The following is a 23,924-nucleotide window of genomic DNA, read 5'->3' on the forward strand; positions in this document are numbered from 1 at the left end:
GCGAGTGGGGGCTACTCTTTGCTGAGGTGCGCGGGCTCCTCATTGCGGTGGCTTCTCTTGTTGCAGAGCACGGGCTCTAGGCGCACGGGCTTCAGTAGTTGTGGCTCGCGGGCTCTAGAACGCAGGCTCAATAGTTGTGGCTCGCGGGCTCTAGAACGCAGGCTCAGTAGTTGTGGCGCATGGGCTTAGATGCTCTGCGGCATGTGGGAGCTTCCCGACCAGGCCTTGAACCGTGTCCCCTGCATTGGCAGGTGGATTCTTAACCACTGCGCCACCAGGGAAGCCCCCAGCCTCTGCTTTTTTGTTTCACGGTCTCCTTAAGGATAAGATTCTAAAAATGGATTCAGAGCCTGCATTGTGAATATAGACAGAGATTAAACAAAGCCTGCTTATTCAGTGGGTTGTGACACTGGTGGGTTTTTTTGTTAGTTAGTTAGTTTTGGCTGCATTGGACCTTTGTTGCTGCACACGGGCTTTCTCTCGTTGCGGTGAGCGGGGGGCTACTCTTCGCTGCGGTGCGTGGGCTTTTCATTGCGGTGGCTTCTCTTGTTGCGGAGCACGGGCTCTAGGCGCGCGGGCTTCAGTCGTTGCAGCGTGTTGGGCTCAGTAGTTGTGGCTCGTGGGCTTAGTTGCTCCACGGCATGTGGGATCTTCCCGGACCAGAGCTCGAACCCGTATCCCCTGCATTGGCAGGCGGATTCTTAACCACTGCGCCACCAGGGAAGTCCCGACACTGGTGTTTTTTAATGTAACTTAAATTTTTGAATTTAATTTGGGGTGCTTCTCTCTTGAGAGTGAGAGCTTTCAAGCTCTTTGAAGAAGGATCAGTGACTCTTACAGTGTTCTCCTTGAGAACCCTATTCCCCCAAGCATGACCCCAAAGTTGTTTTTCCTCCAAAGGCCTCACTTTGAGGAGTTTGGAAGAAGTGCTTGCATGTTCCACTGATTGTGGAAACTGGAAATTAATTTACCTGTTTGTGTCTGGCCCGATTCAAATTAGACCAACCCATTGTGGTCCAACAAGTGTGGGATTAGGCGGGAAAGGCAGTAATAATAACCCACAAAGTAGTGGGTATACCTGGACCGCCAGGAAGTAACTGAACCTGGAACAAGGAGGAGCCCGGTGTTGCTACCATTTGGTTTTCGCAGCATTGGTTTGCATCTAATGGTCTACTGCACCATATAAGCTATTTATAGATTTATTGCCCCTGCTGAAAATAAAAAAGCAATCGGCAATGGTTTATTTCCATGCATTTTAAATACCTGGGTTCCTACAGTTAGGTGGAGTTGGGTAATGAAATATTACGCTGGGTTCTCAACGTCAGGGTGCTGAGGGTTCAGGGTGCCAGAGGGCAGCACCCCTGGGAGGGGGTGGGGCGTGGTCCTGGTGCAGGCGCACACCCTGGGTTCCCACCCCAAGCCTGTGCTGGGAAAACTGTCCTTCCAGACACCCTTTGGCTTCGAGAATCTGTGTGACACAGCTGCAGGGGGGCTGTGTCTGCTTAGTGCCTTTGTTTACTTTGGAAGTTTGTCCTACGTGAATGAATTTGCAAAACTTTCATTCCCAGTAAAGCTGTCACTGATATAAAACACAGCAATAACTCAGGTGATGTAGTTAAACCACTATTGAGTTTGTGCCATCCAGGAGTTGATAAATCGTAGAGCTTCATTTGGTAGGAATCAGCAATTTTATGCGGCAGTTAATTTTTACTACTGGTGGGGAGCTAAGGGCCTAGATTTTTACTCCAGTTTTGTGTGTGTTGAGAGGAACTTAACAGGGTCGCCTCCATGAGGAAGGATTCCTTTTGAGGGCTGCCCAGGGAGCTGCCGTGTTGGGTGCGCTCACTGCCTCTTACTAGTTCCTTGTGTGGCCAGAGCCAGGCTGCGCGCAAAAGTTCGCTCCTCATTGGGGCGTGGTGGGCCGTGTGACGCGTGTGTGACGCCCATGCACGTGGCTTACTGACTGGCAAGTCACGTGAATTTCTTAGGCACCATGTTTCTACCCACTCGAGCAATCTTCCACCCTAGTTCCACGTCAGAAATAAAGATGTGCTCGGAGTGACACGTGATCAGCTTTCCTGATCTCTTCCCAAGGAGGAGAATGATGGGATAATCTGCTCATTGTTCTGTCTGGGTTCAGCCCATATCGGGCTACAGAGGCCTGTGTGTGTGGCTAGAGCCTGACTGGGCCCAGGGTCCACCGTTCCCACTAGCTGTGGCTCTTGAGCAAAGCTGTTCTCTGCTCTGGGCCTCAACTTTGTCATTTTAGATAGTGCTCATAACGTATTTCCTGAGACTGTTGGGAAGAAGGAGTTAATGCATGCAGAGCGCCGAGAACAGCACCAGGAACTTGTGGAGACTGGTCCAGCTCTGCTCCTGGTGACGCTTCTAACAGTTGCAGTGGCCACGAGGGGCCCAGGACCCGCTGCGGTGTGCGTGGAGCCCAGGTGTGCCAGCCTCAGCTCACCACTGCTACTGGCTGGGGGGTGTCGGGCCTCACTGCTCTGCTTTTGTGGACCGTCTTCTCCTCTCCCACGCCCCTGTCACCAGGTGGCTGAGTTCCAGGCCACTCCGGCAAGGACTGGGGTGTATCTTCTCCCGCAGACATAAAGAGAATTGGTGTTCGGTTTCAAACACTGGCTGTGCCTTGGGTCTGGGAGCCAGCAGGAGAGGGATCCTTCGCCGGGCTGCTGGGGGTGGCACCGGAAACAGGAACCACCCCCAAGGAACGAGTGGGTGCACTGCACCCCGCGTCCAGAGTGAGAGCATTTTCCCTGAATGGAGTGTCTGGTCAGACGGTTCCACCAGAGGGGGCCGTTCCACTGGAAGTCCCGGCAGGAAATATTTTTACCCTGCTTGGCTGTCCTAGGAGACAAAAATAAGATGTTTGCTTTAGCAATTTACTTAGTCCTGAAAACATTCCTAGACAATGCCAAGGCCTTAGTTGAAAATAGTATGCTCAGTTTATTGGGATGGTCCCAGGAAGGATGTTTTGAGTGAAAATAAAATGGCACATACCAGGGCTGTTTGCTTCCACAGGAATCCCATGAGAGTTCAGAATTACGAGGGCCTCGGGGAACTTGGATCCAGTAGGGGGCTGGCCGTGGGGTGCCCTTGGGCACACCTTCGGGGCAGGCCGGAAGGTTCTAGAACAGGGAAGACACATCTACAGGTGTGAGGCAGAATGTCCTCCCCTTTCACCTTTGCGCACCCCTGCCCGCATTGCTCAAGGGGGTCTCCTGACTGGGCGCCACAGTCCTAGGACTAGACTCTGCCCCCTGGGTTGGGGGAGGGGAGCGTGGTTCACATCCAGGGGCAGCCCTTCCTTAACTGTGAGAAACTTCTTTATCCATCTGAAATCTCTTCTGGCTTCCTCACCCTCTTGGTCACCGTTCTGCCCACACAGGATACATTCAGTCCTTCTGCGTGACTGCCCTGCACATAATTGCAGGCGGAGATCACGGCTCCAGAACTTTTCCTTTTCCCTAAACATGGCCACTTCTTTCCACAGGGGAGTTTCAAGTTGGTCACTTGCTCAGAACCAGTATTGCAGGTGGGCTGTGACACACACATATGGAATATCACAGCCAGTGGTGCTGAGTAAGAAAATTGCATTTCCATTTAAAGGCCACTTGTGACCTTTTCTTTAAAAAAAAAAAAAAAAGTACTTGAACTCAAATAATTTCCAAAGACTTATTTTATGACCTTTGTCTCCGAGAGGCAGCAGATAGCATGCGTTGCTGGTTCATTTTGTAAAAGGAGTAGCCAGAAGCCAGAGTAGGCAGCGCAGCTCCAGCGTACTCGGTTTCCTTTGTGGATTCCTTTGGCCGTGTTTCGGTGGAGTGTAAAAATAGCACACGAGGCCCTAAAATAAATGGCTGCGTGGAAAGCTTGTGTGCATCAGCTGCATGCTGTCACATATGTTCAAATTCTCCATACTGTTCACTCCGCAAAAGAGTGACTTGGGTAAGTGGTTCGCGGTGGCCGCCGTACAGCAGCTCTTCAGTTATGAGGAAGAGGCCTCCCTGCCTTTGGCCCCTGGTGAGGAAGGACCCAAGGGACCCAAGGACCCAAGGGTCGGTGGAGCCCAGGCAGTAGAGCGTGTTCAGGGGGGTGACAGCCTTGTGGTTCACCTGTGAGGCCTGGGCAAGCCTGTTTGGATCCGGAACCCCATTTCATCCTACGTGTCTCCCCCAGGAGTACAGCAAAGTCAGACCCCACACAGGCTCCCAAATGCATCCTTTCCTGGTTCTGCAGCTCTCAGGCTGCCGATGGGCCCAGAGGCTGGCACATTCTCTGACCCCTGGAAACCTCTCCCCAGCTGGCAGGGCAGGACATCAGAGAGGAGGTGCCCTCCGTCGCAGGGTTCCCTCCAGCATCGGTGCCCTCAGGACGGTTGGCTGGCACTGTCTTAGGGTCCAGGATTCTGTGAATCGGGATGGATCCATGGTGGCAAGTCTTGGGTCCAAACTAAATTTTATGTAAATCACATTATCTTTTCGAAGTTATGTATTCTGTTTCCCCTCATTTTTCACTACGGTTCCCCTCATTTTTCACATACCTGAGACTGAATTTTTTTTTTTTTTTTTTTGGCTGCGCTGGGTGTTCGTTGCTGTGCGCGGGCTTTCTCTAGTTGCAGTGAGTGGGGGCTACTCTTCGTTGCGGTGCGCGGGCTTCTCATAGTGGTGGCTTCTCGTTGCAGAGCACGAACTTTAGGCGTGTGGCCTTCAGTAGTTGTGGCACGTGGGCTCGGTAGTTGTGGCACATGGGCTCAGTTACTCCGCGGCATGTGGGATCTTCCTGGACCAGGGCTTGAACCCGTGTCCCCTGCACTGGCAGGCAGATTCTTAACCACTGCGCCACCAGGGAAGCCCCGAGACTGCATTTTAAGTTCTCATATGAGATTGCATGCCTCCTAATCTTCATGGAGCAGCAGTGATTTTCCTCTCCATAAACCAACAGAATCCACCAGAATCCCAAAACAACTAGCATTTTCTGCTTAAGCCTGGACTTAAAAAAAAAAAAAATCATCTTTGGGTTAGCAACTATGTAGAAAAGTTACTTAAAGCAGTGTACCGGACAGTTTTATATAACTGTAACATGCCGAAACCTTCTGCTTTCCCTAGCAGCAAAGAAACATTTTTGAAGGTTGTAGATCAGCAGACCTTGGGACACGGAGGGTGGCAGTGGTGGTGACGTCTCTAAGAATCTGGCTGACTTGATTCTGTGATCTCTCTGTATGCCTTGTGTGTTTTCGCGTTTCAGCAAGGGTGTAACTATGGTACGTGCTCACACCGTGCTGTGTTCATACAGTCCTGGTGCTTGGTGGTTAGTAAAGAAGAGGCAGAAATTAGTGGGAAAGGAATGGCGTTGGCTGTAGTGGGAAAGGCCTGGCATATGGGAGGGGCCTTCTAGACACTGCAGTATGTGTATAAATGTGGGTTTTATTTTACGCATGGGGATAGCTGTATCTGTCAATCGCAAAGCTTTCACTACGTTTCTTTGAAAGTTTTCTTGTGCCTGTACTCTTTAAAGTGGGTGTCTTTGGGAAGAATGGAAACGGTAAATTCCTGGCTCCTTTTCTGCCTGGTTGGAAGAAGAAAGAGGCTCTATCTTTCAGACGTGGATGAAGCCAGGCACCCTCTTTGCCTCTCTGCCCGCTGCCCAGGGGTTAAGTTCGGGTAATAACCTGGGAGTTTCTGCCCAACAGTCAGGGCTTCTGTGGAACCCAGCTCTGTAACTGACTATAAAGGATGAACAGAACGCTAATTCCAGAAAGCCTCCACGTTTTATGTGATTCCGATGAAGAAGCCTGAAACGGGCCCTCAATTCATGAAAAGCACCAGGCCTGGTTCCTGCAAGCGGCCTGGCCGGTGACCGGCTCCTCCCGAGACCCTCCTCGGAGCTTGGGGACAGGAAGCGGGCCGGCCGGCGGCCCTGTGTGCCCTGTGTCAGAGCAACAAAGGCCAGGCCAGCCTGTCACCCGAGGGAACAGGACGGGGTCCTGAGGAGGAATTGGGGGTATGTTGGATCTGGACAGATCAGACCAAGAGGCTTTGGAGGCTGGGGTTTTGTCAACAAATGAGCTTGGCCCTATTTTAAGCCATGTTATGTACCAAGACTTCCTGTTTTTCCAAAGAAACCTCTTGTTTTTGTTTTTGCAATGACGGATTTATTGAAACATTTGCCATTCAGCTGACCCACGTTGTTTTCTAACCGAAAAGTAAAACTGGGGATTTTGTAAGAGCATCGTCCTCTAAAGATTACTGCTTCTTCAGGAATATTTTGGCCTCGGTGGCTGATCAGCGAGTGAACAAAGAGCTAATTGCCAGCCAGGGTCCTGGATGGATTTCAGAGCTCGGGGGTTGGCCTCTTGTTTAGAGGGGGGCGGGGCTGGTCAGAGGACAATTGAAAGGGCCTTTTTGTTCCTCTGGGCTAAGTTAAGCCATGTGCCTCTCTTTCTAGGAGTGTTGGTCTGGCCAATCAGAGCCACGTCAGTCCCACTCACTTCCGGCCGACCTTTCGACACCGACAGATGTTTTTTCTTACAAGTGTCATTAGGCCTCTCTACTCGCTGACCTCATCAAATTGTATTGAGGCCATTTTCATAAGTTTTGTTTCTAAAAATCCATTTAACCCTTGGTGAGTTCCCCTCTGAGAATAAGAGCGCTCCGCCTCCTGTTTCAGCCCCTCTCTCTTCTGTCCCCGGCCTGCTGGGGGGAGCTGAGCCCACCCTGGATCCCACAGAGCCTGGCGGATCCACAGAGGGCAGCAATGGCTTCCACCGAAGGGTGTAATGGAGACTCACCAACCGAAACTGCAGTGAAGGACCCAAAACGTCCCTGTGAGGGAGGCTTCCAGAGTCTTCAGGCTTTGCATCAGGGTCTGTGCCATGATCACAGCTCATCAAACTTCAGGGGCCACAATGTGACTGGGAGGCAGGTCCCCAGTAGGTACACCTCACCTGTGTGACCTGGACAAGCCATTCCCTGTGGCGGGGTTGGCAGGGATCAAGCTGGGGGACCCAGGCCCATGGAGGTTTCTGTAGCTGACACCCCTCGTCCAAGATAGCAGACCACCATCTGACCGGAGGCTGGATCTGTTCTGGAGGCAGGAAGGCGGTGTCGGTATTTTGGCCTTTAAACAAAACTGACAAGAGAGAGTAGACCCGGGAGAGAAGGAGTTTTGAGGCCATGGTCCCTGACTTCTTGCAGCCCTGGGTTGTGACTTTGTCTGAAAGGGTTTGGGCTTCCTCTGGGCTCACTCTTGTGAAAGTGCCCCGGGGTGAGGGTTGCACCTTTGTCCTGTGAGCACCTGGGAGGTTGGGGACTTGCTGGAAGCCTCGCCCAGAGCAGGTGTGGTCACCGAGATGAGTAATTGTGCGGGGCGTGTTCTCCACGGTGTAGATGCCTTAGTTGTTGAATTCATTGCAGCAGACCGTGTTTTCGGGCTGTTGGTGTGCATGTTGCGTGAGCACTTGGAGCCGTACCTGCCACGCATCAGGCGCTCTGCGAGTGTAGCTGCTGTTAAACTAACACGTGACAGTGAAAATGATACAGTGGGAGGCCCCCCCCCGCGTGGTCCCAGCCCCACTTCTCCGAGGAGCCCTGCTGAGGGGCTGGGTCCCTTTCCCTCTGGACTTTGGCAAGTTTACCGACCAGCTTTCCTTTCTCTGTTTGGCTCATCTGTGTCTTGGCTTCCTTATGGGGCTGCTTCCTCTTTCAGGTCTGGGGGCTCCCCCGGGAAGGGGCAGGGCGTGTTAGATGTGCTTCAGGACTGGGGGTGTGGCTAAACACGACGCAGGCCGGCTTTCTACTTGGCTGGCGTGCCTGGAGCCGGCTGCTGGGCTTCCGGAATTTTGCACCAATAATGCCTCTATAGAGCAGCTGGGGTGACCTGGGAGTTATAGGGGGTGAGCAGAAATACAAGCTAGGAGTTGAGTCTCGGGCTGTCTATCTGTGAGGGAGGCAGAATGTTCCAGAAATGCCATGGTTCCAAGAAACCACCACGGGCCACACGAGCCTATGTGGACGTCTGTCTGTGCCCGCGTGCGCGCTTGTGTTACACTCCATGCCTTTTCTGCCCCTTGGATTCCGGGCAGGCTTGCTGGTATCTAAGCTCCCCTCTGCCCTTTCACATGGCAGGAAACTCTGAACCTCTTTGCCGACTGCCTTTCATGTTACCTGCCTCCTTTTTCCTCTGATTTGGATAGCTCAACTTAAATAGTAGTTGCAGTTCAAGGACTTTTAAGAACAAGAAAGCAAGAGGGCCTGTTTATCCAGTGCATTCCCATGCAGAGGGTGGCCTTGAAGGCTGCATTCCTCTTTTTTATTTTTTTTCTCTTTATTATTTGACTTGATCCAGAGAAATAGTTTTATTTTTAAAAATATGGAACACAGGCTTCCCTGGTGGCGCAGTGGTTGAGAGTCCGCCTGCCGATGCAGGGGACGCGGGTTCGTGCCCCGGTCCGGGAAGATCCCACATGCCACGGAGCGGCTGGGCCCGTGAGCCATGGCCGCTGAGCCTGCGCGTCCGGAGCCTGTGCTCCACAACGGGAGAGGCCACAGCAGTGAGAGGCTCGCGTACCGAAAAAAAAAAAATATATATATATATATATATATATATATATATATATATATATATATATATATAGAACGCTTCACGAATTTGTGTGTCATCCTCGCACAGGGGCCATGCTAATCTTCTCTGTATCATTCCAATTTTAGTATATGTGCTGCCGAAGTGAACACGAAGGCTACGTTCTTAATGTGGGGCCCTGTCTTGGATAGAGCTTGTTAATGTCCTGTATTTATGGGTGTGCATGAGTTGGAGTGGAGACCCCAAGGTGCCCTAGTTAACTCTGTGCGCACTGAGCGCAGCCCTGGTATTTATTGAAGCATCTGGGGTAAGTGAAGATCACGGCAGACTTTCCGGTCTCCAGTGGGCACGGTTGAGCTGCGGAGAATGGAGTTTGCCCCAGTGTTTGCAGAGCTGGGTATATCACAGACACACCTCGTGTTAGCATGGGCAGCTGAGGATTTACAGCATTTAGATGGCTTTTTGTTAGCATTCTCTGTCCTGTAGGTAATAGAAACTTGGCACCATTGCAGTACAAATGTATCACCGTTTTTGTCTTTCCTGTTGAACTGACCGTATCTGTGACCACGGTAAATTTATTAGACTGGGTTGTCTATTACTGTGTGACAAACTACCTCAAAACTTAGAGTCTTAGGACAGCAAAACCATACCTCAGAGTTTCCTAGGGTCAGGAACCCAACACAGCTCAGCTCGGTGCCGTGGCCAGGGTCTCTCATATTGCCATCAGGTTGTCAGCCTGAGTTGACACCTACCCTGAGGGCACAACTGGAGGAGGCCACGTAGCTGGTTGTTGGTGGGATTTGGTTCCTCAGTTCTTTGGGTCCATCCACGAAGCAGCCCACAAGATGGCAGCTGGATCCCGGGGTGGGGGGAGATGCCCAAGATGGCAGTGTCGCAGCAATGCCCCCCCCACCCCACCTGCCTGTTGTTATTATCAAGTCTGTTTGTTAGAAACGGAGAGTACACAGGACACAGATACAAGGAGGTGGGGATTGCTGGGGGCCATGTGTGTTGATTCTTTTCCTGGCTTCCATAGCAAGGATGGAATCTGCCCCAAGCAGAGAGGGGGCCAGTCATAGGCCTCTTAGGAACAGTCGTGGCTCTGAAATCCTCCATGGACCCCTGACAACTCATACCCCCTCCCCACTGTTACCTGGGTGCCCCATGCCAACAGTGGGGTGCTGTGCAGAACTGACATGTCACCGGGGTTCTGGGTCTGGGTACCCCCCTGCGGGAGCTGGATGGGTCACAGAGGCATGTCCGTGCCTCCTTCGTGGGAGTCCTGTGCAGCATCGTGTCCTGTGCTGGGTCCTGAGTTCCTCGTGCTGCTGAGCTGCCTAGGCATGATGGGCATCCCTGGCCAGCGCCCCTGCCCCACGGACAGAGAATCCTCTCGATTGCATGCTGGGTTGTGTGTGTTCATATAGCCAGAAACGACTTCTGTTCAGAATTTCCCAGGACCTTAGGAAGCGTGGAGAGGTACAGGCTGCCCCAACACAGTTTTAACAGAGGCCATTAGAGTCATGTCCAGCCTGAGTCCAGGATCTCTGACTCTGAAGGAGAAACACATCTTGTCACTGTGGATAGAATTCAGATCCCTAATGGAGCTTCACGCTAGACTGTTATCCCTCAGACCCTGGCGTTCAAGGCACAGCCTAGTCACCTTCTTGCTGGCATCCCGAGGGGCCGTGCGGATTCCTGGGCAGATTCCCGCCTCCTTGGAAGCATGGTCTGCCATTGCCTGACTAAGGAGAAGGGACAGGGCAGTGTGGGACCACCCTTCTTCCCACCCCTGGCATCAGGATGGAGACATCTACCCTTGGCTAACAGAGGACACAGTGGCAGTGTGTCCAGAACAATCTTTGGGTTTGGGGAACAGAACACAGTTTAAAGCAAAGTACGGTTGGGACAGTTTTCTTTGTGTCTCTCCTTTGAAAACACAGGTCTCTCTGTCTCACGGGAGGCCACTCCTCAAGAGTTAAGGGGGTTGGTGTTGGGCCCGTAGCCCCTTCCTTCCCCCCTGCAGCCAGGCCCAAGTGCCTGGCAGAGCAGCCCCTGGGGTACAGCCATGGGCATGTCCGTATTTGTTGTGTTTTGGGGCACGTGGCTGGGTGTGGTTTGAGTTGGCGCTCCGTAATAAAGCCAGGACCCATGACAAATCACACCCCGCAGAGGCCGCCTCTTCTCCACAACCAGGCTTCCCTGCAAGGTGGTCCTGAGCTTCCCTAGGCATCACTGGTGCAAGATCCCAGAGGGGTTTCTGGGAGCGGCCACCCCAATATCGTCAGTAGGCGTGACGTGGTTTGCTAGGGCTTCATAACAAAGCACCACCAACTGGGTGGTTTAAACCACAGAAATATACTGTCACACAGTTCTGGAGGGCAGAAGTCTTGAGACCAAGGTGTCAGGCTTGGTTTCTTTTGAGAGCTGGGAGGGAAGGCTCTATTCCAGGTCTCTCTTCTTGGTTTGTAGATGGCCGTCTTCTCCCTGTGCCTTCATGCAGTCTTCTATCCACATCTCTGTCTAAATTTCCCCTTTTTAGAAGGACCCCCACTCACATTGGATGAGGGCCTTAGTTTAACTTGATTACCTCTATAAAGACTGTCTCAATAAGGTCACTGAGGTACTGGGGCTTAGGACTTCAACATGATGGGCGGTGGAGGGGGGCATAATTCAATCCATAACAAGGCAGTATGGCTGTGGGCAGCTAGTAGAAAATGTGTGTTAGGCCTTTGGGGGTCCGTATACTGACCCTGAGCCCACCGATGAGCAGCTTGGACTCCTAAGGCAGGAGGCACAGTGCTGCAGGGAGGGGGGCAGTCAGGAGCCTGCCTTTCCCCAGAAGGTCATCTTGTGTCATTTCCATGCGTTGTCTGGTCTGGGGACATGAACATAGTGTCCAGACGTCTGACTCCCTGGAGCCTCCTTCCCCTGTCTGTTCTTGGTCCATATCTCTTCTTGGTCTGGTATGGCCCCCGTAAGTCAGCTCAGAGCAGATTTTTAAATACCCATCACCTTGTCAAGAGTTCTTTAATAGGATTTCATGTGAAATGACAGTCAGCTGTAATTGTCTGTACAGGCAACTGTACTCACAAGTGCCCCATCCTCCCTAACCATCCCAGTGTTTGCCCTGTTGTTGAAGAATCCGGTTGATCATGACAGGAGTCACATCTAGAAAATTCTCGCGGGGAGCTTTGCTGCCTCCTCTCCCCTGTTCCAGCAACCCCTCTGCACCAAGTGAGATTTTAGCCATAGCGCAGGACATTCAGGGCTGCAATCAATGCAAAAATGGCATCATTTACCCACCAAAGCCTTGGAGGCCAGCCAGGGGTCCACAGTAAAACAGGTGAAATAATTCAAGAGGACTGTTTAACCTCAGGAATACCCTGAAATTAACAAAAACAAAAGGAGCTAGTTAGCGGCTCCCTTCTTTATTTCTCGAATTTGATCAGCAAAGCTGAAATCGTGTGACGTACGAGTGTCACCCGCTTCTCCTCCCCAACCCCCAGCCCGGCCTCCAGCCACCCCCTCCCCTCGGTGGCCGGCGTGGATGCGAACAAAGCCTGCCTCCCCCTGGGTTCCGTTATATTCCTCATCCTCCACATTAAGACCGTGTTAAGCGAGATGAATGGCCGCAGGTTGTACTTCGTATTGTTAAATAGCTACATAGAAAATTAAGATTTTCCTTTCTATGACTCAGGTTAAAAAGATAAGGTTTGGGAAGAACCGCTCTTCCATCGAAAGACTTTCTGGAGCTTGGGATGTCTGATTCCCGCCTCACGTTTCCAGAAAACTCTTGTGTGAGAACTGTGGGCTTCTGAATGCCTCCATGGCTACAGCCCAGTGGCTTTCCTTGTACAGAAACATTACGACGGAATTTGGATATTTGTAAAGACCCAGACGCAGAATATCTGTTGTCATGAAACAAAGTTATGGCTCTGTTCCCAAGGCCTGGGGTGGCTTTCCTGCGTGTCTGCTTTTGTGCCAGCGGCACCTCCTTGAAATAAAGGATGGGCCACCCACCCCCCCCCCCCCCCCCCCTCGTGGAGCACTCCTGTCCCTTACCATGCCCTGGAGTGATGCCCTGGGACATGGGCGCGGATGAGCTGAGCTACACGAGAGTTGTGCCCGGGTCCTGGGAAGCTGTCTCTTCTCGGCCGGCCTGCGCACCTCAGGCTAGGCTGCAGGTTCGGGGCAGGGTTGCTCAGAAGCCTTTATTGGGTTTGGTTCTTGACTGGTGACTGTGTGACCTGTCCGGTACTGAACTCGGGAGGCTGGGTCCCTACTCCCTCGGGCACATGGTCAGGTTTGGAGTGAGCTCTTCTGCTTGTGTTTGAGATAATCTTTCCGGATACTTGGTTTCTGGAAAGAGACAAAGAGTCCCAGCAGTCCGTCCTTCGCATTGATGATAACTTTATCTCTACTGGACAAGTTTGAACCCCCTCTCCTGTCAGCCTGACCTGGGCCTTACCTGCTGGCCTCTCTTAGCCTCACCTAGGCCACCAGGTAGCCCATGTGCCTCACTGGGTTGTCCACCGTGAAGTGGGCTGTACAGAGTACCCTCCCCCCAGGAGGTCAAAGCGAATCCCACTTAACGGGGTTTGGAACAAGATGGGGAGGGACTTGTGGTGTCAGCCGCAATGCAAGAAGGGCAGAGAGGCTCATCCAGAAGGCTTCCTGGAGAAGGCAGAATCCCACCCCAGGATCTCTGTGTGGGGTCCTTCCAAAGGTATCTCCTGCTGCGTCAGGTCAAGACTAAGCCGTGTGGTCCAGCGGCATCTGTTGCTATGGCACCCTTGGCTTTGAAATGGTAGTGAGAAAGGATGCTGGTCCTGTGGAGGCGTGGGGGTTGGATGGGGTGTGTGTCCCCTACTTCAGCACTGATGGACTGCACCAGCCCCTCCTTTCCTTCTCCAACCTGAACCATTTGGGTGCCCTGCAGGTGTGGAGAAGAGAGCTGATTTTACTGCATCAGTGTGTCGGCTTCTTAGAACTTGGTGATCAGAAAAGACTAGACAGGTCAGCTGTCCCTCTGCGGTGGTCAGCCTGGCAGGTAGAAGCCAGCATCCATAAAGGTTGCGACTGTCAGGTTCAGGGGCCCAGAGACAAGGCCCCACCTCCCAGCCGGTGCCACTGGCCAGAATCAGTTCCTGAATAAGGTTGGAAAAATCTGTTTTTTTCCACCTTCTTCTCCAAATTAATGTCTACTGAAAAGGCTGTGTATCCTGAGGTCATACACGTTTCACAACAAACGGATCCCGGGTTGAGGAGAACTGAGCAATCACCAGTTAAGCAGGTGTGTGTGGTGCCCCGGGAGCTGTGGTTTGTAATGGAAACCCTGACGCCCTTTGCCCAGGCCCACCTCAAGCCTTTGCTCTCTTTATAAGTTACATCTCTGCCAAGTTGTTTTCATCTTTCATCACTGTGGCTCCTTCCTCGTTGATGTATCTTTACACAGGAAGCATGGATATAATGGAAAATCATCCTTCAGGTGGCCCTGGCCTTTCCTGGATCAGGACCCCAAGCCCATGGCTGAGAGCCTCCCTTCTCCGTGATCCGCCTCGCCAGCGCCTGAACTTCAGCTCTGAAAGGGCAAACCTCAGTTGCCAGCCTAGGAGATAGACAGCAGGAGGGCAGCCGCCGTGTTCCCCTCCCTTGGCTGGTCGTGTTGCTGAAGGCTAAACACCTGTTGCTTTAAGGGAGATTGGAGGTCTCTTCTGTCCCTTTTGCATCCTGAGATTGAGGGGACATGCAGTGTGTCATCCTGAAGCCATCTCAGACCTTTCCTTTTGGGGGTATCTGGTCTCACTTTCTCCAGGTTCTTGCAGAGTCCAAGTTGGGATTGAGATGAGCAAGGCGAGCCTTGGCAAAGCGGCTCAGGTCTCTGCAGCCTCGGGAAGGCCGTGCAGGGTGTGCAGTGCCCTCTGCTGGCCAAAGGGCCCCATCGCTGGGCACCAGGCCGCCGCTGGGTGGACCTGCTCCAGGGAAGGGCTTGAACAGAAGGTGGGCCCTCACCGGTGGTTTCCAGCTGGCTTTGGGAGTGAGTCGAGACTGCAGAGCTCACGCTGTTGAATGTTTCCAGACTGCACAGTGTCAAGAGACACATGGGCTGGGATCTCACAAGGACAGCAAAGCAGTTGTGTCCCCTAAGGAAAGGGGATACTCCGAGTAGCCAGTCTAGGATTTAGGGCCACCCAGTAGCAAGAAATCAAGAGGCAGACGTCTTCAAAAATCTCAGGGGTTTCCCTGGTGGCGCATTGGTTAAGAATCCGCCTGCCAATGCAGGGGACACGGGTTCGAGCCCTGGTCCAGCAAGATCCCACATGCTGCGGAGCAGCTAAGCCCGTGCGCCACAACTACTGAGCCTGTGCTCTAAAGCCTGTGAACCACAACTACTGAGCCCATGTGCTGCAACTACTGAAGCCTGTGTGCCACAACTACTGAAGCCCGCATGCCTAGAGCCCGTGCTCCAAAACAAGAGAAGCCACCGCAGTGAGAAGCCTGCGCACCACAACGAAGAGTAGCTCCCGCTCCCCGCAACTGGAGAAAGCCCACATGCAGCAATGAAGACCCAATGCAGCCAAAAATAAATAAATTAATTAATTAATTTTTAAAAATCTCACATCAAGGGTTTTAAACATTTAAGATCTCATCATTGCTATTTGTTTGATAACCAACTAATTCCTTTAAATACAAGTGCAATTCATATATGTTAGAATAAGCCAAATAATCCAAAGTTGCCTTTAAAATGTGAAATCTTCTTTACTCCCCACCTGGCACCTCCACCTCCATTCCATAGACTGTTTTAAAGTTTAGCACAAGTTTAACATATAACCTCCAGTTAGCTGTCTCCTGGTGGCTCCTCCTGCCTTGGTGGCCCCCAGGTCCAAGCCCCTAGTGGCCACCAGTTATCCAAGCTCTTATTCTGCACTGGACCACAGCAAATGGATGTGGGTGCACAGGCGTTTCACAGCCTGCAGACATCACCTTCAGGTGACCTTTGGGGCACAGAGTGGCCACCCCAAAATCCTCACCACGGCCAGCGCTCCTCTGCAGGCGTTTTATGAGACGTTCCCAGACTTTCCGACGTTCTGGATTCTTCCTCTGTATGGTGTTCACTTTTACTTGCTCAGATATAAACTTGTTATAATAATTTCTTGCATGTAATATGTAAAAAAGGATGAGTCATCTGGTCAGGATGGAACTTCCTCTGTCCGCACAGAAACTGAGGATACTCATCCCTTCGCCCTGTTCAACCAGACTTAGCTACAGATCAAAAGTGCCAGAGGAGGAAAGGGTCAGAAAATTGGGAAAGGAGAAATTCATCCGTGTTTCTGGGATTCCTCAGTCTCAGCACAATGGAAATAAAGGGGTCACGTAACACCTCTTAATCGGGATGAGAGTTTGCTTATTTGCCTTTTACCTCTTTGTTTCATTTTGTTTTGCTTTTATTTTTAAAGAACGCTTTAGTGTTAGAACGAATATATTTATTTTTAAAGCATATTTGTAAGTCAGGTGCTTTAAAAATGTGTGAAAATCCTTACCACAGAAGCATCTTACTTTCTTCACCAACACTTAATTTTAAGCATGACACAAATAAAACAGCCCGTTAGGAAAATCATGAATTGTTTCTGCCCAAGCCCTCTGTTCTTGATGAAAGCTTTTAGCAAGCGAAAATATTTAGAATTCTTGAGTTTTGCATTTAACACCAGGAGATGTATTTTCTAAATCTAAACCGGGCAGAAGGATTCACTCAGAAATTGTTTGCTGGCTGAGGAGGTCGTCCCAGGAAGCGTGGTTTTCACATAGGCAGCCTCCAGCCTCACCCCAGCACTGCGATTCCACCTGCTAAAAGACTTGCTTTCTGTGTTTCATGGCTGTCACAAGCTCAATATAGATTACAGAGTCTTCATTTTTCATTTCTCTGTCTCCTTCAGATTGGTGGCAGATTTTGACCTGGCCTGAATTGTTGAATTGTATATGTGTGTGTGTGTGTGTGTGTGTGTGTATAATTATTTTTAATCTTCTGTATATTAATCCAGTTGGGTAAGCATGTTCATATGTCCTAGTATAGAAATGTCATTGCTTGGTTTCGGGGTCCCTCATAACATAGTGTAAACACTGGCTTGCCCTTTTCAAATTCCATCTGAGTCCTGAAGCCTGCCTAACCTCTGCTGTTGGAAGGGGCCGTGGCCTGGTGCTAATAGCTCTTGAGCTATCTGCACTTTTCACTGGGACATTGGTGTTGCATCAGCCCCAGGGGATCAGAGGGTGGGGCCCATGGATCACATGGAGGGCATGTGACCAGGGTGTGACCTTGTCACCCTAGGGTTGGGCTGCTGGGCATTCCCTGGGGAAATATGAGCCGCCTTGCCCAATGGGGGAGGCTCCAGGAACCAGAGTGAAGCTCCGGTGTGTGTTGAAGGGTCTTGCTGGTAACCCCTGGGGTGGGGGAGGGGAGCTGTCCCTGTGCCCTTTTTAATGCCACTAGATGCCTGAACCATATGTTTCTCCTCCTCCCCCCAAAACCTAAATATGCCCCAAAGCTACTGAGCTATAATTAGGGAGCAGCAGTTGTTTTGGGACATCGACAAAATTGACTTCAGTAAATTCATTTCCGATAACAGATCTTCCCCCAAAGCTTCTTTTCTTCCTTAAAGTGTAGTTTTAATTATTTTGTTATTAACTAGGGTATTATGTCAACCATTTAACCAAAGGCTAAGCCCCTGTTTTTCCCACTGATGCCTCCCCCCTGTAGAACGTTTCTTTTGTTCCATCTGGATTTTAATTGGTCCTTCAGGTATGGTTGACAAAACAAAACCCACATCCATCTGTTCAGAGGATTCTACCCAGCTTGTCATCTGTTGTTCACCTTTGTTTGGCTTCTGAAGATTCTGGAATAAGTTCTTTTCAGGTAGCCTGAAGCCCTGTGGCTTTATTTGGGACGAGATGAAGAATCAAGAGGGTTTTTTGGTCATTGGTGGGCCAGCGTTCTCAAGGCACTATGAAAACGCACTAACCCTGTGGATCCGCTGGATGACATCCCACCTGCAGGGTCCTTGCCTGTGGCAACAAGTGCTTGGTGTTGCCTTAACCTGGATGGTGCCTCCCTGCTGGGTCATTCAGAAGTTGGTAAATGGCCCTGTTGCCACATCAGGAGAGCCTTGTAGGCCGTGGTAGAGGAGACCCAAGGAGTTATGTCATTCCTTTAGGGATCCCAGGCTTGGAAAGTTGGGATACCTCATGCACCAATGCTACTGGGGCTGCAGGAGCTTCTTCTACTTGCCTTGGGTCACGGGGCAACCTCTCAGACTTTAAATCTCCCCCTGACCCCCACTTGCAGGTTTAACAATGGAACGTATTCTAAAGACTCCCGGGGTTGACTCGGAGAACTTCGGCAATACTGGCTTAACTACAATAATATTAATTTATTATCATATCATAAAACTTGGTTTCTCTATTGACATAGTGTTTAAGTAGATTTCCTTAAAAGAACTGAAGGCTCTCCTCACGTTTAACTGGTTTCAGGGGAATTTTCATTTTGAAAGACACCATTGAAGACATCATTTACTTTGTGTAAATTCCTTCGTCTGCCTAATCTTTACAAAGACTAGGAACCAGAATAAAGAAACTGAGGGGGTCTTAAAAACTTATCTGAGATGTTAAGAATGTAAATTAGTGATGACTGAGTTTCTGTGTACTGTAGTGCTTTGGTCCTGGCAGGCAGGGCTGCTAACGGTCATTCAGTAAAGATAACCTGCCCAGATTTTAGACCGTGATTGATGAGGGGTAGCCTTTTGTTTTTCACGACCTCACTTTGGATGTTTTGCATTTGTTTGTAAAATGAAGTCTTCCTTTTTGTTCTCCCTTTTCTTAACTCTCATGCTTCTTTTTGAAGCCCACAAGTGGACAAATCTTCCATACCTGTATCTTCTTTCTAGTAATCAAGAATCTCTAAGTAGCTTTCTTATGCAAGCATCTTTCCCCTTCTGAAGTAACTTGAATTCCCTGACACCAGATCTTTCAGCCCTAGATCACACCCCTCATTTCAAGCTAACAAAACTTTAGGTAGACCTTTCTGTGGTTTGCCCTGTGATTTTAGTATCTGTCTTTTGGGAGAGAAGGTAGTGTTTTTTTCTTGTCAGGTTTGTCAGCGGTACACCCTTCCTACTTGTGAAAAGACCTGAATTGCCTTTTTTTTTTTTTTTTTTTTTTTAAACATCTTTATTGGGGTATAATTGCTTTACAATGGTGTGTTAGTTTCCACTCTATAACAAAGTGAATCAGCCATACATATACATATGTTCCCATATGTCTTCCCTCTTGCGTCTCCCTCCCTTCCACTCTCCCCATCCCACCCTTCCAGGCTGTCACAAAGCACCGAGCTAATATCCCTGTGCCTTGCGGCTGCTTCCCCCCAGCTATCTACCTTACTACGTTTGTTAGTGTGTATATGTCCATGACTCTCTCTCGCCCTGTCAAAACTCACCCTTCCCCCTCCCCATATCCTCAAGTCCGTTCTCCAGTAGGTCTGCGTCTTTATTCCTATCTTACCCCTAGGTTCTTCACGACATTTTTTTCCCTTAAATTCCATATATATGTGTTAGCATACGGTATTTGTCCTTTTCTTTCTGACTTACTTCACTCTGTATGACAGACTCTAGGTCTATCCATCTCATTACAAATAGCTCAATTTCATTTCTTTTTAAGGCTGAGTAATATTCCATTGTGTATATGTGCCACATCTTCTTTATCCATTCATCCGATGATGGGCACTTAGGTTGTTTCCATGTCCTGGCTATTGTAAATAGAGCTGCAATGAACATTTTGGTACATGACTCTTTTTGAATTTTGGTTTTCTCAGGGTATATGCCAAGTAGTGGGATTGCTGGGTCATATGGTAATTCTATTTGTAGTTTTTTAAGGAACCTCCATACTGTTCTCCACAGTGGCTGAACCAATTCACATTCCCACCAGCAGTGCAAGAGTGTCCCCTTTTCTCCACACCCTCTCCAGCATTTATTGTTTCTAGATTTTTTGATGATGGCCATTCTGACTGGTGTGAGATGATATCTCATTGTAGTTTTGATTTGCATTTCTCTAATGATTAATGATGTTGAGCATTCTTTCATGTGTTTGTTGGCATTCTGTATATCTTCTTTGGAGAAATGTCTATTTAGGTCTTCTGCCCATTTTTGGATGGGGTTGTTTGTTTTTTTGTTATTGAGCTGCATGAGCTGCTTGTATATTTTGGAGATTAATCCTTTGTCAGTTGCTTCATTTGCAAATGTTTTCTCCCATTCTGAGGGTTGTCTTTTGGTCTTGGTTATGGTTTCCTTTGCTGTGCAAAAGCTTTGAAGTTTCATTAGGTCCCATTTGTTTATTTTTGTTTTTATTTCCATTACTCTAGGAGGTGGGTCAGAAAGGATCTTGCTGTGATTTATGTCATAGAGTGTTCTTCCTATGTTTTCTTCTAAGAGTTTGATAGTTTCTGGCCTTACATTTAGGTCTTTAATCCATTTTGAGCTTATTTTTGTGTATGGTGTTAGGGAGTGATCTAATCTCATACTTTTACATGTACCTGTCCTGAATTGCCTTTTGACCTTTCCTGAATTTCCCCCGAGGTTTACCTCCAGCCTCAGCAGGAGGGATGCTCCTCTCTGACTGGCGCCCGCATCCGGGGGGCCTCTCGCCGGAGGAAGGCACGAGGGGTGCTTAGAGGCCTGCTGTTGGGCACCAGATGTTCTCCTGCGTGTTCTGACCTGAGCCTCACAGCCGCTTTGGAACGTAAAGCAACGTCGTCTGCATCGTACAGACATGGAGCCTGCCAAGGCACAGTCGTTCTGCAAGCAGGTTCTAGAACTCTCTTGTCACCCACAAATACGGTGTGGAGGTTTACAATTTCAGTCAAAGTGAGACCGTGTAATACGTCCCCCTCTGGTCTTTCTTCCCTATGTGGACCTTTATCTATTTGTGGTTGAACATTGACCAGATAGTGTCAGTGGATGATAGTAGTGATAACTGCAGTGGCAAAAAGTTCGTGATTTATGAGTGGAGACTGGTGTAAAGTAAAGGCAGAGGTGGGCTTCCGTTGGGGGGCCCCGCCGAGGGCTCCCAGGGCCAGCGTGGATAGCAGGGTGCTGGCATTCTCGGCGTGGACACCAGCTAGGGACGCTGCTCACAGCTCGGCTCTGAGGAGGGCCTGTCCCTGTCCTTAGGAAGAGGGTCATGTTAATTAAGTCCTGGTAAATAGCTCGCTCCTTCAGAGGACCAAGGAGGAAAACGTCACATACATTGACACATTCTTGCTTTCTTTTTAAGCAAGAATGTCATACATTCTTGCTTAAAAAGAAATATTGGAGGGGGGAGGGATCGATTGAGGGGAGGGGTTTGAGACTACGTGAATTAGTCCGTGGTCACTGCTGTAAAGTCCAGACCAGACTCGCCCGGTGGCCTCACGACTCTGGATGCTGTCAGCATGTCCAGTCTGAGACAGGGGTGGGTGCCGCAGCTGGAGGGGACCCCGTGGAAGGGCCAGCCACAGAGAGACCCCACCCCACCCCCCAAAGCCACACAAGTCAGTTGCCTTTTTTTTTTTTTAAAAGGACGCAGACAATTTGTGTAAGCTGATGCCTGATCTTTCCTTTGATTGCATAATCGAGATTCTACTTATCAATTTTTCAGGAAGCCATCTAATTATACAAATTAAAATTCAAAGGAAAGCAAAAAGAATGATTATGCCTCCTCGCTCGGGGAACTGGAGGAGGAGGGTGTGAAGCCCGTCTCCCCTCAGATGATAATGCTGTCATTTCTCGTCTCCAAGGCACTTCACAAATATTAACTAATCAATTCTCTCACCCTGGATGTGGCGGCTAACACGGGGTGTGTCTCCACACCAGAGCCAAGGAGGGGCCGTCCGCCGATCAGAGCCCGGGACCCGAGCAAATCAAATTTGCCAGCCAGCCTCTGAGGGTCTCTCTTGGACAGAGACCCTTGGATCAGAGGTCCTGCTCCTCTGTCTGTCTGTCTCAAGTTGACCATTGAGAAACCACCTTCCCCCCTTTGCATGATTACCTTTCATACAGCCCAGCAAAAGTGAAACCAGAATTTTAGAAATCTGCCTGCCCCATCAACCCGGTGCCGCTTTGGCTTGCTTCAGGACGGCTTCATCTCCTCGCTTGTCTAAGAGGGTCATTCCAGGTGTGGGGAACGTCCCAGGTTTGGAAAGGGTTTGGTGTCTCTTGGATGTCGCATTAATTATTTCTGTGAGTAGAAATTGTGCTTTTTCTTTTTCCCTAGCTCTTTTTTTAAAAATCACATAATTATTGCCATAAATCTTTTCAGCCTCATTGCTGAGAAATTAGTCTTTAACTTCCGGGAAGTCGCCTGCCTTTTCATAGTGAGACCTGCATTCCGACCTTTGAGAAAGTAACTCCCAGCGTTTTGCGTAACTGATGATCATACATAATAATCCTCATTATTAACCCTGGAGCCTCTCGTTTGTCTCCTAACCTCCTCCTCATTTGCTGGGTAACTGAGGACAACTGTGTGTGTGTGTGTGTGTGTGTGTGTGTGTGTGTGTGTGTGTGTGTGGTAGTAGTTGTTGTCAGAATAACTGCAGTAATGAGTCAAAAGCTGTGGGACTTTCGGGGGTTACAGGTGATGATTTGTGGCCTCAACTGGTACATTGGCTGAGCAGGAAATGAAGGTCAGGGTCTCCCAAACGCGCAGCCCCGACTTTCTCTGCGAATTGGGCTCCCCATTCCTCAGGCGGCGTGGCATGTGGATTTCCCTCTAGAGAGGCCCAAATACCCCAGCCCCAATGGGAGACCCTTCCTCCTCTGCCTGAGACACCACGGGTGTGGGGCAGCCGATGCCAGCTGTGGCTCCCTCTGGATGCAAGGAAGGCTCCGGAAGGTGGCACTGGTCAAACCTTGGTTAGGTGGTGCATGCCTTCCTGCCCTGTTCTCAGGCGGTGGGGCAAGGGGCTTGTGTGGTGCTGAGCGGTGGCCAAAGGGCAGTTTTGAAAGGTTTTGTGAACCTCCTGGCAGAAGGCCTTGAGAGAGTAGTGGCAGCTGGGTGTCTGCATCTCGGTCCAGAGGCCCCTGGGATGTGTTCCTAGGTGGTGTGGGTTGATCTGTGACTCCGCCCCTCTGCGGTTCACAGAAGTACAGGACCAACCCCACTGGCTATAGCTTGGTCTCTGGCATTCGAGTACAAAGTATTATGACGCAGGCTGGTCAGTAATTGGTGTTTACAGCCAAGAGATCCAGATGCTGCCATTTACCACGTTCAGGAACCAAAGACAGTTGTGCGTGTTCGTGTGCTTCCCCCAGAGGCGGGAGACTGTCCCATGGACTTGGAGCAAATCCATCTCCAGCATTTGAGGAGGACAGCAAGCGCCCAAGGGCAGGTCCCCTTGTAGCAAGTGGCAGCCACGCCCGAATGACCTGTCATCCTTGCCCCCAGGGTGTCCAGAGAGTAAGGCTTCTTTTCTCCTTGTTTCAGGGCGCGTAGTGGCGTAATGCCCGCAGACTCCTGCGAGGGCCCCTAAGTTCTTAGAGGACCGCTTTGCCTTTTGAATCAGAGAGGTGCAAAGTTCGATAAAGAATGGCCCTTGTGGATAAGCACAAAGTCAAGCGACAGCGATTGGACAGAATTTGTGAAGGTAAGAGCCAGCGTGATTGGCGGTTTTTCACCAAAGACGCGTAGACCCGCCCTGGAATCCTGCAGCTGGTCTCCTAGCCAGGCTGCGACCCACGCCCCACCCCCAGCACTTCCCACCGTCCCACACGCTCTGCCAGTGTCCTTGGTGGTGTCCTTGGCGTGGTCAGTAGGCCTGACCTTCAAGTAGGCTGAGGCCCGCTTCCAGGGCAGGGGTGGGGCTAGAACAGAAGTTGGGGGAAGCAGGCCCTGAGGTCCATTTTGTCCCAAGATCATTTTGCACAAGAAAGACACTGCATATTAGGACCATCTTTTTTTTTTTTTTTTTTTTTTTAACTTGCCGAAGTTTCTGGACTTTATCTGTTTTGAATTAAAAGATTTACCAGCACAAATTCTGAGATATTCCATAGAAGCCCAGCATAGCCCCTCATGATCTGTTCACATCCCTGGTATCTTTGAAAAATGTCTGAACGTTTTTTATTCATGAAAGGAAAAATAAACAGGATTAAAATCTAGTGGAAACCCGGGGACAAAACTCTGAGATGTGGATTGAGCACCGTCCTCTCCTCGTTAGGGAGTGGTTAGAAATCCAGCGCCAGTGGACCTGGGCTTGGCGTGAAGTGCTCCTAGCCGGCTGGTGTCCGTGCTGTCGGCTGGGTTTG

General features: G+C 50.1%; 1 protein-coding gene and 1 non-coding gene across 2 annotated transcripts in view; one reads left to right on the forward strand and one right to left on the reverse strand.

The window, feature by feature from the left end:
* The window catches only part of CTBP2 (C-terminal binding protein 2), a 163,577-nt gene that overhangs the window by 88,302 nt on the left and 51,351 nt on the right, over window positions 1-23,924 (forward strand). The window contains exon 3 of the mRNA XM_065893803.1: window positions 23,107-23,266. Within this exon, the coding sequence (XP_065749875.1) occupies window positions 23,209-23,266 (58 nt within the window). The 5' untranslated portion in view covers window positions 23,107-23,208. The remainder of the gene's footprint in view (window positions 1-23,106; window positions 23,267-23,924) is intronic.
* Window positions 8,644-8,750, reverse strand: LOC136136753 (U6 spliceosomal RNA). Its single transcript, XR_010656688.1, has one exon. It is a non-coding gene; the product is annotated as a U6 spliceosomal RNA (small nuclear RNA).

Source organism: Phocoena phocoena, chromosome 16 (assembly GCF_963924675.1).
Source record: "Phocoena phocoena chromosome 16, mPhoPho1.1, whole genome shotgun sequence".
Lineage (NCBI taxonomy): Eukaryota > Metazoa > Chordata > Mammalia > Artiodactyla > Phocoenidae > Phocoena > Phocoena phocoena.